Source organism: Euprymna scolopes, chromosome 35, assembly GCF_053919585.1.
Source record: "Euprymna scolopes isolate OS-2025 chromosome 35, ASM5391958v1, whole genome shotgun sequence".
NCBI lineage: Eukaryota > Metazoa > Mollusca > Cephalopoda > Sepiida > Sepiolidae > Euprymna > Euprymna scolopes.
Genome location: NC_136516.1, coordinates 35,086,034 through 35,104,561, shown reverse-complemented (window position 1 = coordinate 35,104,561; position 18,528 = coordinate 35,086,034). Strand labels below are relative to the sequence as shown.

At 38.1% G+C, this 18,528-nt stretch overlaps 1 protein-coding gene across 4 annotated transcripts in view; it reads right to left on the bottom strand.

Moving 5' to 3' along the window:
- The window catches only part of LOC145259810 (coiled-coil domain-containing protein 13-like), a 161,652-nt gene that overhangs the window by 123,415 nt on the left and 19,709 nt on the right, over positions 1 to 18,528 (bottom strand). For all 4 annotated transcript variants that reach the window (XR_013864211.1, XR_013864213.1, XR_013864212.1 and 1 more), the window contains 2 exons: positions 6,252 to 6,323; positions 3,019 to 3,124 (listed from right to left, as the gene is read on the bottom strand). Coding sequence is in view for 1 of the 4 variants with exons in the window: in XM_080117603.1 (XP_079973729.1) it covers positions 3,019 to 3,124; positions 6,252 to 6,323 (178 nt within the window). In the remaining 3 variants the exon portion in view is untranslated. The remainder of the gene's footprint in view (positions 1 to 3,018; positions 3,125 to 6,251; positions 6,324 to 18,528) is intronic.

Sequence of the window (18,528 nt, the reverse complement as noted above, 5' to 3'; positions counted from 1 at the left end):
TAAAATGAAAATAAAAATAAAAATATATATATATAAATATAAAATAAAAATAAATATATATATATATAAATATAAAATAAAAATAAAAATAAATATATATATATATATAAATATAAAATAAAAATAAAAATATATATATATATAAATATAAAATAAAAATAAAAATAAAAAAATATATATATATAAATATAAAATAAAAATAAAAATAAATATATATATATAAATATAAAATAAAAATAAAAATAAAAATATATATATAAATATAAAATAAAAATGAAAATAAAAATATATATATAAATATAAAATAAAAATAAAAATATATATATATATAAATAAAAATAAAAATAAAAATAAATATATAAATAAAAATAAAAATAAATATATATATATATATATATATAAAATAAAAATATATATAAATATATAAATATAAAATAAATATATATATATATATATATAAATATAAAATAAAGATAAAAAAAATATATAAACACACATATGCCAATGACAACTGTACTCTAGCCCATACTATTGAAAACCTACAAACGTTGACAGACAACTTATCAAGAGCTTATATACAGTATAGACTCAACATCAACATAGCAGACCAAAGTACTTCTTCAACTTCGTCCTGGACACCAAACCCTTCCTAAGGACACAATAATCATAAGGGGATTACAACTAGAAAATGTGGAGCAGTTCATTGATCTCGGCGGCATCTTATCAACAAATGGTATGGCTGAGAATATAAAAAAAAAAAAAACTTTATAAAAGAGTATTCAGCAATCAAGGGCTGGCGCAATCTACCAAGCTCGTGACTCACAGTAAGCAGTTGTAATCTCAACCTTGCTGTGTGCCTGTGAGACTTGGGAACTCTATAGAAGAGAACTGAAAAGGTTAGAACAGTTTTACCAAGCAAAACTGTGTGATATCTTACGCATAAAGTAGCAAGACTTAATTATGAACAAGGTTCTCATATATTACATTTTATTGGAATCCTTTGAGATGGGTAATTTGTGTAATTATTTATTTGTTTATTTGTTTATTTATTTGTTTATTTATTTATTTATTTGTTTATTTATTTGTTTATTTATTTATTTATTTGTTTATTTATTTGTTTATTTATTTATTTATTTGTTTATTTATTTGTTTGTTTATTTATTCATTTATTTGTGTATTTATTTATTTGTTTATTTGTTTATTTATTTGTTTATTTATTTATTTATTTGTTTATTTATTTATTCATTTATTTGTTTGTTTATTTGTTTGTTTATTTGTTTATTCATTTGTTTATTTGTTTATTTATTTGTTTATTTATTTGTGGACTGTTATCCTCATCTCCATAGTTGTTGTTTTACCACGTTTCGGCCAACTCATCCTCTGGCCTTCTTCAGGTGATTAATCGCAACAGGATAGGAATGCTGAGTCTCGTAACTATATCCCCAGTAATTACTGCCTTCCATAGCTGTTGTTGTTCTCACCACGTTTTTGACCCGTTAAATATCTGGCCTGTTTTGGGTAGGATTGAAACCACTATCTCTATGGTTCCAGGTGAGCATTGTCTGAAGATACGTACTCAGAATGTTACCGTTGTTAACCAAGAGAAGGCTCTATCAGGCATGTGTATACGGTGTGATAATGTATGGAAGTGAAACCTGACCAGTGAATGTTGAGAATATACGTTGCATGGATAAAAATGATATGATAACGATACATTGGATGTATAATAATACGAGTCTTAAAAGACAGGCTTAGATCTGATGACCTCAGAGGAAGATTAAATCTGGTTGGTTGGTTGGCTGGTTGTTTTTGTTTTACGGCATATCAACCCTTTTTGGGTTATTTAATGCCGAATCCAAAGATTTTGAAGAAAAATTTTTTTAATAGAATATATTTGTTGTTTTCACATCGGTTTCTATTTAACCCATAGTTGGGACCCTAACAGGTACTACCACTCCGGGTCAGAGTGGACCTGGGAGCAATGGTAATTAAAGGGTGGCTCCACACTCCCCAAAGCCCACAAGCTGGGGCCTCACCACTGGATATAGTTTAAGGTCATATCCAGGACCCCCATTGAGGGACTTTTACCCTCTGCAGAGGGGCAGTCGGCGTATTCTAATGCCCCACCGACAGGGCCATTAAATCTGGACAGTATAGGGAGATGTGTGTGGAATGAGAAATTTTAATAGTATAGTTATGTTGAAAGAATGGATGAGAGTTCGTGGGTTAGTAGATGTAGAACAGTTGAGGTTGCAGGGTCAGTTCACACTTGTATTATTCTGTTTTGATGGTATTTGTTTCTCATATTTTTTTTTAAGAATGTGATACTCACAGAATAGACCATGAAAGAGACACTATGAACCTAACAGGGCTCAATCTCAAGTTTACAATCCACTTCACGCTTGCACATCGTTTACTCTAGAATCATGAATTTAAAAAAAAAAAATTGTTTTTGGCACTTCTTCAGTATTCGGGCGACCGCCATTGTTAGGGGGTGATAACTCCAATTTTTTCTTGGTCAAATAAATAACAAACAAGATTTTTTTCCGAACACAAAAATATTTTAAAATCGAAACATTTATTGCAAAAAAATGTATCAAAATATAATTGTAAAAACATTTATTTCATAAAAATGTATCAAAATATAATTGTAAAAACATTTATTTCAAAGTCTGCGTAAGAAAATATAATTTTAATAAAATATTTTTTTTATTAAAACAACATTGGATTTTTATAAAATAAAATTGTTTTTTGTTTTTTTTTGTTTTTTTTAACAAATAAATAATTTTAATGAAACATTTTTCGAAATAAAATAACATTGAAGGATCAACAACAAATTAATAATTTGAAATGAAACATTTTTCCGAATTAAAGCAAGATTAGAATTTTTTTCCAATATATTTTTTGAATTGAAAAGTGCCACCTGGTGACAGTTTAGTGAAACGCGCCCAAAAACATGGTGGGCGCCCAAATACTGCAGAAGTGCCACTGTTTTATTTAGAAAAAAGTCTTACTTACTGCTGAGAGAAGATGAGTGCTCTGTTTTGAATTTTTGGAGATGTCGGATTTCAAAATCTTTTTCTTTCAGCAACTGAAAAAGTCTCCCGTTTTCATCTTTGAGTCCCTAAACAAAAAAAAAAAAAAGAAAGAAAACAAAAAAGAAAGAAAACATTTTCAGAGAAAAAATTTGTGTACTGCCAAAGATCATGATGATAGTGGCGAAGGATCGAGTTGTTTTGTTAGATTGTGATATATACAAAAATATTATATTTATAAAAAAAATACAAATTTGTAATTTTAAAATATTTAAGTATTCATTTGTCCACTGAACTCATATTTTTTCTCATAAAATAACTACGTAAATTCAAACAGCTAATGTATTAATAAGTTTTACGTTATACTAAAATAAAAATAACTTATCCATTATGTTTCCATATTTTGGGGATTAAAAAATATTAAAAACTGAAGGCACTGATGTCAAATAAATCATATTTTTACAATAATATATTTTTAAATTGGTGTTGAATTCAATATTTTACAGATGGCAATAGTCATTTTTATATTATACTGGCAGGCGACTCGGCATTGCCCGGTCGTAAAATATGCTTAAATATGATATTTTTATTAATGCAGATTTTATATTATTATATTATATTGGGCCCAATATATAGTAACGATTTAAAAAGTTTGGAAAAGAAATGACTCATGCGCCACCACCGAGAATCGAAACCAAAACGTTTAGCTCACGATTTACTTTTTCCTTTTACGTTAATGCCTAAGCTATGAAGATATGTTTGCTGCAAGACTAAAAAATAAAACATGAACCAATACCTATTACGTTACGCATGCATATTCGTAAAACTGTCATTCGACCTTTACCTGGCAAATTCTATTTTTTAAATTTTCATACTTTTGCGCCGATTTTCCCTGGCTAAAACCCAAATAATAAAGTTTCGCATGAGTTTGAATACCTTATATATTAAGTTTCATGTCTGTAGACCAAAAACTGGCAGACGAGTTTGGTAGGCAAAACTTTTTAAATAAATATATATGCATACATAAATATATATATAGAAAGAGGTTTTGTGTTTACTATATGCTTTTTACACAAATATTACGCAAGTATAAATCATGTAGAATATCTGTATGAATATAATTGCACGTAATAGTTAACTAAAGATGATAATCCCATAAGAAAACCGAAAAAACTAATAGGGAATTAATCAAAATGAATGGTTAAAAGAATATGCAAATTAGCCGATATTTTACAGATGAATGAAATTCCATGACTCATATATAACAAAGTTGTATTTTCTTCTATAATATAAATCTCGCCTGTTTGTTTATAGTATGTATGTATGTATGTATGTATGTATGTATGTTTGTATATCTGCCTAAAACTTTTTACAGAGGCAACGGATATTCATAAGATCATTTTGAAGCTCGACGTCTCGGACAACAAATATCAAAAAATTGGCTAAAAACATTAATTTCTTCACCCTCAACTGGACAGTTTTCTACAAGGAGAGGTCGATTTTTTGTGAGCCATTTTGCAAGTCATCGTATCGGTTGGATTGATTTTGCCTAATTTTAACGTTCTGAACTTCCGGTCGCGTCATGGAATAGCGGTAAGACGTCAGATTTTCTTTTCACTTTCTTTTCCACCTTCGCGTCACGGGTTCGAGCCTGCTTATGCTTACTACCACATTTTGCTTTTTTGTTTTGTCTTTTTTTGCTCAACATACACCACCAAACATCCGGGCAACACCGGGCACCCAGGCTAGTTTTAAATAAATAGAAAAAAGGGTTTTTAATATGAATATCAATACAAAAAAATAATTATAAGAGTATAGATTAAATTTTTTTTTTTTTTTAAGATTTAACAGTTTAAAAACCAGATGAGTGCAAAATTTATTTTAATAAACATTTCTATTTATTAAAATAAAATTGAATTTTTTTTAATTTTCGAATAATAAATATTCTTCCTTGGGAATACAGACAGTTTCTTTTTTTTTTTTCTTCTTTTTTTTTTTGCGTGGCGCGTCCTCAGAGGTTGGAAGTTGAGTTTGAATGATGTTTAAATGTCCAGTAACACCGTTAACGTTTGGTCGATAAGTCAATAAGAAGAAGAAATCCGCTGTTGAAAAGCGCTCGATATTAAGAATTTAAGATTAAACGGTTGAAAGACCAAACGAGTGCAATATCGATTTTAATAAACATTTCTATTTATTACAAAATTGAAATTTTTAAATTGATTTTTTCCTCTTTTCTTTCAAACAAAGGATTTCCTATTATTATTATTTTTTTTTAATTTTAAAACCTTACTCTAAATTCTATGTTTAAAACTGATCGTTCAGAATCATCGAATTTAAATCATTTAAATCTTTTAAAATTTAATTATTTTCTAGAATGTTTTTTTTTCTTTTCAATTAAATTGATTATATTATTGAGAAATAATGTTATTTTTTTGACATAACATAATAATATTGAATTCATTTCTATTTTCTCTTTATGAATTCAAGGAAAAAAAAAAAAATGAACATGTTTATACATAAAAAAATAAATATTTTAAAATATTTAATTCTTCAGTTTTATTACATGTTGCAATTTTGCGCAATTCTAATGTATCTTGTTCAGATTTCGTAAAATGAAATATGAGGTCGGGAGGGGGGGGATGTAACAAAAAATATTACCTCTCATATATTTAAAAAGAACTGCATTTTAAATACAAATTAATCAAAAAGTGAGTAAGTATATAAAATTTCATGAAAATCTAACAATTAGTTGACTTTTGCTAGATTTATTAAACAAAATGGCGACTACATAGGAACGTTGTCGATCATGTAAAAACGATTTTAGTCTTGCGGGTTCATTATTTCCGTAATCTGAAAAAAAAATTTTCCAAATTATTATTAGTTTATTTTAAACTTCTTTTTTTCAATGATGCAAAAGTTATGATGATAATATCAAATTATATTAAAGTTACATCGTGTTACATTCAGGGGAGGGAGTTAAATCTATGGCATGCTTTGGAGGTATCTATTGACGACGCATTCGAAGGTATGCAGCCGTGTTGAGATAGGAATTAGATTTGAAATGTAGATCAATTATGATGATGATGATGGTGATGGTGATGGTGATGATGATGATGATGATGATGATGATGATGATGATGATGAAGTTGTTGTTGATAATGTTGTTGTTGATGGTGGTGATGGTGATTATTATTATTATTGCTCAGCTATACTCACTCGTATTTGATCCTTTATTGTTTGTGGGATTTGCGGTAACTGAACACTGATGGAAGAAGGTGACTCTTCTACCTGCAATGAAGAAAGCGGAATAATAAAACTTTTTTTTTTATTTTACTGTTAATAAATTTAATATATGACAGATATGTACATACTGAATTTCAAAATCTGCCTGATGAATATGCCTGGTTAACCAAGTGCAAAAAAAATACAAGCAATTGCACTCAAAGGATGGTTAGAATCTTGAAAAGATCTCTCGGTTGAAGTGACTGTAATAATGGATGAATGCCTGGCATCCGGTAGAATAACCCATCCCCAGCAAAAACAAAATGATAAGAAAATTTTAAAAAGTAATAATTATATAAAGCTGAATGTGTGTGTGTCTGTGTGTGTGTTTGTCTGGTCACGAAAAAAATAAATAAATAAAAAAGGAAGCAGGAAAAAGTTCAGGAAGGAAAGCTGACAAAAACGGTCCAGCCGCTGATCACTTACTATGTATGACTTTTGGAATGTTTTTTCATGTGTGTTTTACATGTGTTTGTGTGTGTATGTGTGCATAGGCATATGTATGTGTGTGCGTATATGTGTGCCTCTACATGATTATGGTTACATGTGTGTGCACATGCATACATATGTTGGCATACATCTGTATGTACGCATGTGTTTATTGTCATGTGTATGTGGGGTGGAAAGGGCTCCCGTAAGCCGCGGCGAAGGCAACCCCTCTAGGAGAAGCAAATCTTAGATTTAAAAAAAAAGAAAAAAAAAACATAAAGCGGGAGACCAGTACTCGCATTAAGCTGGTCTGCAGATTGACTTGTTGCTGGCAATCTTGCTCTTGCTTGTTGTTAGATGTCAACATTTTGAACCGAGAGAGAGATTTAGCTGTCATACAAAGCTAAAACTCTGTAATATCATCTGTGTATAGATACTCCCTCAGCCATGGAAAAGTTTTGACGCGTGTAGGCCTGAAATGCTGGAAGCATGCAATAATTGATCTGCCATCATTATATGTATATATGTATGTATAGGTGTATGTATGTTCATGTACAGGTGTATGTATATGTGTGTATATCTATGTGTATATGTATGTGTATATGTATGTGTGTGTATGTATATATGTGTATATATTTTTTGTATGTATGTGGATGTGTGCATGTGTGTGTATCTGCATATATGCATGTGTGTGCATGTGTATGTATGCATGTGTGTATGTATACGTATATGTATGCATGTGCATGTTTGTGTATGAGTGCATATTTATGTATGTGTATGTATATTTAGGTAAGTTCGTGTATATATATATATATATATATATATATATATGTACATGTGTGTATATGTATGTATATGTGTGTATGTATGTGTATATGTGTGTGTGTATTTATATGTATGTACATGTGTATGTATGCGTGTGTGTATGTATATGTATGTATGTGTATTATGCATTGTGTATGTATATATGTGTGTATGTTTACAAATAGGTATGTGTGTATGTGTATATATGTATATTTGCATTTATATATATATATATATATATATATATATATATATATATATATATATGTATGTATGTATGCCATTGACTATTTTAAAAAACTGATTACATATAATGATAGAAAATGTATCGAGACACAGGAATGGGTATGTTTGATCCTGCAAAACGGTGGTTCATTAAAATTGTGAGGTTTGCGTTCGCGCCTGGTCCACAAAGTATGGAAATAAAAAATTTAAAAATTAAAAAAAAACGTTTAAAAGTGTTTCTGGTATAGATGTACATAAGAATACTTTGATAAGTATGTTTTAACTTAAATAGGGATGGTATAATAAAATTCTGGGGTCTGCGTTCGCGCCTGGCCTCCATAAAATGGAAATAGGCACAAACCTTAATAAAGACTTTTCATATCTATCTGCGTAAGTATACTTTGATAATTATGTTTCAGTTTGAAGAAATATGGTATAATAAAATTATGGGGTGTTCGTTCGCACCTGACCTCCATAGAATGGAAATATGTCACAAAGTTTAACAAGGTTTTTTAATATAGATCCACAGAATATTGTGATAAGTGTTTCAGTGTGAACAGGTATGGTATAATAAATTATGGGGTTTACCTATTTTATTTTTACTTTCATCATATTTTGCTTTGGCTTTGATACTGCCGAATTCGAAGCTATCTCTTTACAACCCTTCCTTTTCATAACCTATCATACTTTCATAAATCAGAGTCCATTTTCTGTAGGCTGTTTTTGAACCCAGTCAATGATGGGTACTTTTGCTAGTATATATATATATATATATATATATATATATATATATATAGAGAGAGAGAGAGAGAGAGAGAGAGAGAGAGGTACATAATCTATATATTTGTTGCGGGGGCCGGCCGTCCGGAGACAATCGACCCAACAACTAACAAAATAAACACGGGCAAAAGGTGAACAGCATGCTAGGCAAAGAAGAATGACAAAACTCGGGAGGTTTAGTTAAAAACGACGATTCGCCTTTTATTTAAGCAAACGAAAGGGTGGCAAAAATGCGAATTTTCTCACTGGGCGACGTTGGTCCGGGATCCGTTGCTGGTGTACTCTGACAGGGGGATGCTTGTTGGTTCGCCGTAGGCTGGAACGCTGAGATGACGTCGGAGAAGTCGGCGTGATAACTGGTGCGGGTGATTGGTCGACCTGGGTCCGACTGGGATAGTACTGGTGCGTTAACCCCGGGTTTAAGAGAGGAATGGACGGACACTTGGCAACACTGAGGGATCAGTGTTCATCAGGTACGGACGGGCGCTCGGATCGGACAGTCACTGAGTGAGGTGTCAGAGTATGAGAGGTATGGACGGCGAATTGGCAACACTGAGGGTTCAGTGTTCATCAGGTACGGACAGAGTCGTGGTGATGAGGTGGACTTCTACGGCGTGGAGACCGTAGCCACGGTAGTGGTGGTGGACTTCTACGGTGTGGAGACCGGAGCCACGGTAGTGGTGGTGGACTTCTACGGTGTGGAGACCGGAGCCACGGTAGTGGTGGTGGACTTCTACGGTGTGGAGACCGGAGCCACGGTAGTGGTGGTGGACTTCTACGGTGTGGAGACCGGAGCCACGGTAGTGGTGGTGGACTTCTACGGTGTGGAGACCGGAGCCACGGTAGTGGTGGTGGACTTCTACGGTGTGGAGACCGGAGCCACGGTAGTGGTGGCGGAGACTGGACTGCTACAGTGCAAGGACTGGAGTCACAGTAGTTGCGCGAGCGTCGAACGGTAGGGGAACCGTGAGCAAGTGCGGAGCTTTGCATGGGAACCAAGCTGGCGAACGGTGGAAATATCGCCGAGATGTTCAGGAGGCTGCCAGTCACCGGGGACGGGCAGGCAGCTGTTTCTATTTCTAAACAACAGTTAATATTAATTCTCGGATATGTTCTTAACAAACAGTCGATGCTGGAGGAGTTCGTTGTGTGTATTTCACGAAGTTTCTCCAGGAAATTAAAGTTAGTTGTTTTTGTTATGTTGTAGAAAAGATGTCTTTTTTAAATTTCTTTCCTACAACGGGGCGCTGGAGTCACGTGACGGCCGCCGACATTACTGCTACTGCTGATTTCGGCGGAGGCTGTTAAAGGCTGGTCGTTTGTTGTGCTGTCGTTGTTGTTGTTGTTGTTGTTAGCGGCCTAGCCGCGACAAGGCCCTCTCCCTGGATAATTGATCATACTCAATTACAAATATGATGTTTTTTTTTTTGTTTTTTTTTTTTTTTTGATGGTCATGCCCTCTCTCTGGATACTTGGGTATAATCCGCTAATGGTAGATGTACGTCTTATATCTACTTGGAAAGGTAACCTTTCTTCCACGCCTGGTGTGTTTGGTGGGAGGACTGGACGCTTCTGGCGTTTGGTCTGTCTCTTGGCGAGCTCGCTGTGATTGTGTTGTTGTTGGGGCTGATTCGGCGTCTGGGTGAGTTAAGACAGGTTCTGCCCCTTGCGATGTCTTTTCCAGGAAAGCTGGTTTAACTCTGTCGATCGAAATGGTGTCGTTCCGATTTCCTCGGTTGATGGTCAAATGTTTTTCAGTACGCTGCAGGACTTTAAATGGACCTTGGTACGTTGGTGTTAGTGGTCTCTTTACTACGTCGTTTCGTACGAAGACATATTCGCAATCCTGCAGCTGGTGAGGGATGTGGACGGTTGGTGATGATGGTTGCCTGGGTGGTGAGTACTGGAGTTGGGACATTTTATGGCGTAGCTCTTGAGTGAAGGGACTTGCCGAAGTAGGTTTGGGCGTGGTATCCTCGAAGTATTGGCCAGGTCGAGAGAGTGTCGTGCCGAAGACTACTTCTGCTGGGGAACTACCTAGGTCCTCTTTCAGTGAGTTTCGAATTGACAAGAGGATAAGAGGTAGCTCGTCCACCCAGTTGTTGGTGGGGTGTCTTGTGGTCATAGAAGCTTTCAGGGTCCGATGAAATCTTTCCACGAGGCCGTTGGCGCAAGGGTGATAGGCTGTGGTCTTGATGTGCTTGACGCCAAGTAGTTGGGTAAACTCCTGGAAGAGTAGGGACTGAAACTGTGCACCGCGGTCTGTGGTGATGATGCCGGGCACACCAAATACTGCAATCCACTCCTGCAGGACGGCCTTTGCTACCGTGTTAGCCGAGGTGTCTCTGATGGGAACTGCCACTGGCCACCTGGAGAAACGGTCCACAACAGTGAGGAGGTGCTGGTAATTCTGGCACATTGGAAGAGGCCCGACTATGTCGATATGAATGTGACTGAAACGAGCATCGGGATTGCTGAATGTGCCTGGTGGGGATCTTGTGTGTCTGTGTACCTTGCATTTTTGGCACTCAAGACACGTTGACACCCAGTTCCGGATGTCCGAGTTCATATTTGGCCAAACAAAACGGTCGGTGATAAGTTTTCCTGTGGCCCGTTTGCTGGGGTGTGACATCCCGTGGAGATGGTTGAAGATCTGCCTTCGGAGTGCTGGAGGTATGTAAGGTCTGGGATGGCTCAGTTTGGTGTCACAGTAAATGGTTCTGCTACTGAAGGGAGCCGGGAATTCCTTTAACTGCAGGGATGTGTTTGCCAACACATCTGGGAGGGTTGTATCGGAGTCCTGTGCCTCTGCTATCCGGTCCTGGCTGAGCGGGCTGTCTTCCAGGGCGTTGATGTTGGACCTGGACAAGGCATCAGCAACAGTGTTGTTTTCGCCTTTGACATATTGAATGTCGGAGGTAAACTGGGAGATGTAGTCCAGGTGCCTGATCTCACGGGCAGAATATTTGTCCGAGTTGTTGGACAGAGAGGTTGTCAGAGGTTTATGGTCTGTTAAAACAGTAAAACTGCGGCCCTCGAGTAGGTGGCGAAAGTGCTTGATAGCGAGGTAGATTGCTAGCAGCTCTTTGGAGAAAGTGCTATATCTCGACTGAGCTGGTGAAAGTTTAGCGGAGAAGAAGGCTATAGGTTTGCGTTGGTCTTCACTCTCCTGTTCCACGACAGCTCCTACTCCAGTATCTGAGGCGTCTGTAGTGAGATAGATGTGCGTCCGGGTGTCCTCGTTCAGGTGTGCCAACTTTGTGAAGTTTGCTAAAGCGGCTTTTGCTGCGTGAAAGGCTTTTACTTGTTCCCCTTCCAGAGTGATGGATTTGTTTTTTCTCTGGAGGACATTTGTCAGGGGTGTGAGGAGATCTGAGCATTTGGGGATGAAACGTCGGTAAAAGTTTACCATGCCCAAGAAACGTCGTAATTGTTTTATGGATGTTGGCATGGGAAAATCCCGTATCGCTTCTATTTTCGCCGGAAGTGGAGTGATCCTATGAGCATCGGTGTGGTGTCCTAGGAAGTTTATATGCTGTGCTCCGAATTCGCACTTGTCTGAGTTGATTCGGAGTCCATAGTGTTTCAGACGGCGAAACACTTCTTCCAGGTGTTTAGCATGGGTCTCCACATCTCTGCTGGCCACCAAGATGTCGTCTATGTAGGCGTAGACGTATGGCAGGCCACGCAGAACCTCGTCCATGAGTCTTTGAAAAGTCTGGGCTGCATTACGTAGTCCAAAGGGCATTTTTAAGAATTCAAACAGCCCGAAAGGGGTTGTAACGGCTGTCTTCTGTATGTCTTCTGGAGCAACTGGTACCTGGTAGTATGCCTTGGTCAGGTCGATCTTCGAAAAGATACGAGCCCCCTGTAGGCCTGATGCGAAATCGTGGATGTGTGGAACTGGATACCGGTCGGGCACTGTGGATGCGTTTAGTTTTCGGTAGTCCACGCAGACTCTGAACTCCCCATCAGGCTTGGGTACCAAATGTAGTGGCGATGCGTATGGACTGTCTGAGGGACGGATGGTGTTGTCCGCCAACATCTCTTCAAAAACCTTTTTGGCATATGCCAGCTTGTGTGGGGGGAGTCGTCGTGGCCGTGCGAATGCGGGTTGTCCAGTGGTCTTTATGTGGTGCTGGGTTTGATGTTCTCCTGTGTCGGTAGGCTTGATAGGTTGAGTGATGTCCTGGTACCGGCGCAGGATTTCCGCGTAGCGTGGGTCGTGTTGAGTTGTTACGCTAATCCCGGTTGTGTTGCAACTTGATGGGGTCCCTATAACCTTGAGCGATGTGGTGTTGTCGGATAGGGTCCTTGTCTTCATGTGGACGGTCAAGTTGTAGTGTGCCAGGAAATCAGCACCGAGCAAGGGGGTTTTGACATTTGCCACCGTGAATGACCACTTGAAGTCACGCCTAAGCTTAATATTCAGAGTTAGTTCTCGGTTCCCGTAGGTTTCTATAATGGAACCGTTTGCTGCCCGAAGTTGAAATGGGGCGGGTCTTAGGTTTGACTTGTTGGTGGGTGGTATGACGCTGATGGCTGCACCGGTGTCGACTAAAAATCTTAGGCCATTGTTCTGGTCCCACACATAAAAAAGACGACTATGCATGTGTGTACCAGCAGGGGTTGTCGCCACTGCCTGCTGGTTTATTCGTTTCCCTGTGTCCTTTGGCGTGTACAGGGAGGTTGACACTTGCGAGCTTGGTCACCGAAATGTTGATGGTACCAGCATTCGTTGGGGTTATAGCTCCGTCTCTGGCTCGAACTGCGGGTACGGCTTCTATAACGCGTGCGTGGGGCTGGGCTTCGACCGCGAGTGTGGGTGTCTGGGTTTCGTTGCCTCTGGAGTAAGGTGAGTTTCAGCTCTTGGAGTTCGGCTCTCATCTGGGCCATCTCCTCTTCGAAGCGTCGTGCAAGGCTTTGAGGGCTGTTATCGCCTTGGTGGTTTCTTTGGTGAGTCCTTTCCACTTGGTGGACTCTTTCGTGGGTGTCGTCCACTTGGTGGACTCTTTCATGGCCCCGGGAATAGACCTTGTCTGCTGAATCGGCCAACACTTCCAGGGGAGTTTCTATAGGAACCAGGGCCAACACCTGAGTGATGTTCGAGGGCAACCGATCCATCCATAGGCCTCGGAGAATAGGCTCGGCCATGGTGTTGTTTCCGAGGCGACTCTTCATAAGGCGCAAGAGCTGGGATGGGGTTCTGTCGCCGAGAGACACGTGAGAGAACAGGTCTCTGATAAGATCTTCGTCCGAGCGGCCTGTGCGCTTAAGGATGGCGTCTTTGAGGTGGGTGTACGGAAGGTGTTCGGGTGTATTCATCAAGATGTCCTCCACTACTTCCACAACGGCTGCAGGTAGGGCCTGTACCACTGCGGCATATTTGGTGTCCTGGCGTGTGACTCTCCTGGATGCAAAAATCGCCTCCAGTTGAATAAACCAACTCCTGGTGTTCACGGGGTTATATGGCGGTAGTTGAATGAAGGGAGTTGATGCGTTAATTTCGTGTTCTTCGGTGCCTTCCGCCATCTTCTGTGTCAGTTGTTTGCCCGTATCGAAAGTCGCGTCGGGTCCATCTGTATTTTTAGCCCTCTTCTCTGCCAGCTGTTTTTGCCTATGTTAAGTATCACGTCGGGTCACCACTTGTTGCGGGGGCCGGCCGTCCGGAGACAATCGACCCAACAACTAACAAAATAAACACGGGCAAAAGGTGAACAGCATGCTAGGCAAAGAAGAATGACAAAACTCGGGAGGTTTAGTTAAAAACGACGATTCGCCTTTTATTTAAGCAAACGAAAGGGTGGCAAAAATGCGAATTTTCTCACTGGGCGACGTTGGTCCGGGATCCGTTGCTGGTGTACTCTGACAGGGGGATGCTTGTTGGTTCGCCGTAGGCTGGAACGCTGAGATGACGTCGGAGAAGTCGGCGTGATAACTGGTGCGGGTGATTGGTCGACCTGGGTCCGACTGGGATAGTACTGGTGCGTTAACCCCGGGTTTAAGAGAGGAATGGACGGACACTTGGCAACACTGAGGGATCAGTGTTCATCAGGTACGGACGGGCGCTCGGATCGGACAGTCACTGAGTGAGGTGTCAGAGTATGAGAGGTATGGACGGCGAATTGGCAACACTGAGGGTTCAGTGTTCATCAGGTACGGACAGAGTCGTGGTGATGAGGTGGACTTCTACGGCGTGGAGACCGTAGCCACGGTAGTGGTGGTGGACTTCTACGGTGTGGAGACCGGAGCCACGGTAGTGGTGGTGGACTTCTACGGTGTGGAGACCGGAGCCACGGTAGTGGTGGTGGACTTCTACGGTGTGGAGACCGGAGCCACGGTAGTGGTGGTGGACTTCTACGGTGTGGAGACCGGAGCCACGGTAGTGGTGGTGGACTTCTACGGTGTGGAGACCGGAGCCACGGTAGTGGTGGTGGACTTCTACGGTGTGGAGACCGGAGCCACGGTAGTGGTGGCGGAGACTGGACTGCTACAGTGCAAGGACTGGAGTCACAGTAGTTGCGCGAGCGTCGAACGGTAGGGGAACCGTGAGCAAGTGCGGAGCTTTGCATGGGAACCAAGCTGGCGAACGGTGGAAATATCGCCGAGATGTTCAGGAGGCTGCCAGTCACCGGGGACGGGCAGGCAGCTGTTTCTATTTCTAAACAACAGTTAATATTAATTCTCGGATATGTTCTTAACAAACAGTCGATGCTGGAGGAGTTCGTTGTGTGTATTTCACGAAGTTTCTCCAGGAAATTAAAGTTAGTTGTTTTTGTTATGTTGTAGAAAAGATGTCTTTTTTAAATTTCTTTCCTACAACGGGGTGCTGGAGTCACGTGACGGCCGCCGACATTACTGCTACTGCTGATTTCGGCGGAGGCTGTTAAAGGCTGGTCGTTTGTTGTGCTGTCGTTGTTGTTGTTGTTGTTGTTAGCGGCCTAGCCGCGACATATTAATACAATAGCGTGTGTGTTATTTTCTGTGTCACGCTTACATTTATGTACTTCCACTTTATGTCATAAATAATTTTACCAAGAATTCTTCATAAGTTTTGGTTTCGGTTTCGATTATACCTGATGGCACTTAAGTTATCTATTTTCTTTAATAAATAATTTTATCAAGAATTCTTCATAGGTTTTGGATATATTTTTTTAATTTTTGAAACTGCGACTTTATAATATATAAAAATCGATAGAACATTAACTTTATAACAATATATACGAAATCTGCAAGAATAAAAATATCATATTTAAGCATATTTTACAACTTGACTTTACCGGGCGTTCGTGCTAGCATAAATATATACTTTTGCAGTTTTAACAAAAAAGCTACAATAATATCAGAGCGTCTCCATTTACGCTGAACATCTACAGAATGCCAACATCAACATATTACATACTAGCAGTACACGCTAACCAGCATTGCTCAGTGGAAGCCTGTCTCCCCGCGCCACTCTTGAAAAAAGGTAAAGCACGGATGTTGTTGTTGTTGTTGCTGCTGCTCCCCAACCCTCAACCTCCTCATGTTATGAACGGCTTTCGGAATAGACAGCCCTAACTCCTCATGGTAAGAATGGCTATCGGAATATCAAGAACGGGTGGAGAGATTATTGATCAACCTCCAGCCGTAAAAAAGTATTTCTTCGAAACCTCGCAGATTAAGGAATTTCACCTCGATTTGTGTTTCCTTTCTGAAAAATAAATGTGTGTTTAACTCTTGCTAAAGTGTTTCTCAACATATTTTATTAAACGTATGTAATTATAATAAGCTCTAATCCCTATTTGGTTTTATAAAAATATAAGTGTATTAAAATGAACAAAAATAGACAAAGGTGGAAATCTTGTAGAATAACGAAATACAGTACGTCTATTTATTTTTCAAAGTCGCATATGTTACGTATAAAACCAGTAAATAGGGACTTGCTGTTTTTGAGACCGGGATGGTTATTGTCTTTGATATTTCGGGATAACATCCGTTTGTCAAAAAGAAAAAAGGTGCAAAAACCCAATGAGTATCATATATATATATATATATATATATATATATATATATATATATATATATATATATATATGAGAGAGAGAGAGAGAGAGAGAGAGAGAGAGAGAGAGAGAGGGAGCGATGGTATTATATTTTTATTTCTATTTCATGTTACTTCAAAATCTTAAATGAATCAATTTCCAAAAATAGCATGTTAGATTATTAGCTAAAGTATTGAAAAGGTTAAAAATAAAGAAAAAGTTTCTAAAATCAATTTAAAATTTGGAAACCATGTTGTATCAAGTAACGAGAAATTCGATTTTTTTTTTTTTTTTAGATAGCAGCTCATGTTTTCTGCAGTGTTTCGGTTGTGTAAGAAAAGATGAGTCACTTTTCTTGCACCTGAGTTCTGCCAATAAATCTATACTGACTTTAATAGATGTGTTAGAATTTCATACCGATATTTTCCAGAATAGAAAAACAGAAGGGTAATATATATATATATATATATATATATATATATATATAGAGAGAGAGAGAGAGAGAGAGAGAGTCTTGGAAGTCTTTAAACCTTTAAAACTATATTAAACATATATGTATATATATATAATTTCCAGAATGTGAGAAATTCTATAATAATTTGCACAGCCAAACAACGTCGCAGCTACAAGAGCCATGACACTCAACGAAGCAGAAGTCCAAGACTTCCGTCCAAGTCTTGGACTTCCGGTTCGTTGACTGTCATGGCTCTTGTGAGCTGCGATGTTGTTTTGCTGTGGAAATATATACATATATATATATATATATATATATATATATATATATATATATATATACGTATATATATATATATATATATATATATATACACAACAAATATATGTTACCAAATGCAAGATAAGTTACCCTTTTTAGCTACCTCGATAACTGTTTTGAGTTTTAACTTATTTTAAAGTGTTTTCACTGTAGTGTAAGGCTTGTCGAGTTCGGACAAAAAAATGATGGCTTTATTCAAGCCTTAGTTGAGCCTCGATAATTGCTCAAAAATCGAAACTTAAATAAAATACTAATAGAAACACATCAAATAAATGACATTAATTGTGCGAATATGTAATGTTCTACCAATATTTTACTTAATTTTTATACTTTTGAACGATTATCGAGGCTCAACTATGGTTTCAATGAGACCACCATCTTGTTTTTCATTCTAATTCGAGGGTTTTTTAAATTACCTTCATTTTCTCTTCTTTTCAGACATGCAAGGTGATACCGTCCCCTCAGGAAGAAATTCCACCCATAGAATCTTTAATAATGTGTTGTATAGTCCATATAATGTGTTCATACATTTACAAGTATATATAAATGTGTATATTTTCTGTTTGACGTCTGATATATTCAATTGTCTCTAAGGTGTTGAGTGTATAAACAGGAGATATAACATCTATGATAAACGGTCTTTACAATAATAGGGGACGGATACACTTCTTTTTGGGGGGTGCGTAACATCAGGCAATGGAGAAACATATCTGATCTATCTGGGTTGATCTTCAGTTTCCTTGGAAGAGCTACAAATGAAGATTCGTATGACCCAAAGTGTTGGGGTTTTTCTACACAGAAATCACCACTTATCAAGTCCCGGAGGCCACTCGAGGATAAGGGTTAATGGGTATACATTAGTCGATGTGATTATAGCGTAGTAAACATAAGTAGTGGGAATTTGGTAAACTGTATTACTTACTCGAGAACTTGTTTACATTAGACTTGAAGACAATCAGATTGTAGTCAGCTGGAAAGCAGGCAAACGGAAGAGGGTTCCACAGGTGTGCAGTTCTAAAAAAGAAGCTTTTTTCATGGAATCTACATTTAGGTTTAGGCACAGATAAAGAGTGTGGGAAATTATTGATAGTGGTTTTGGCTAGACGAGTGTTTTTCATGAAAGTTTGGTGAAGGGGAACCATAGATTGAAGCTCAAATGAGCACTTGCCATGAA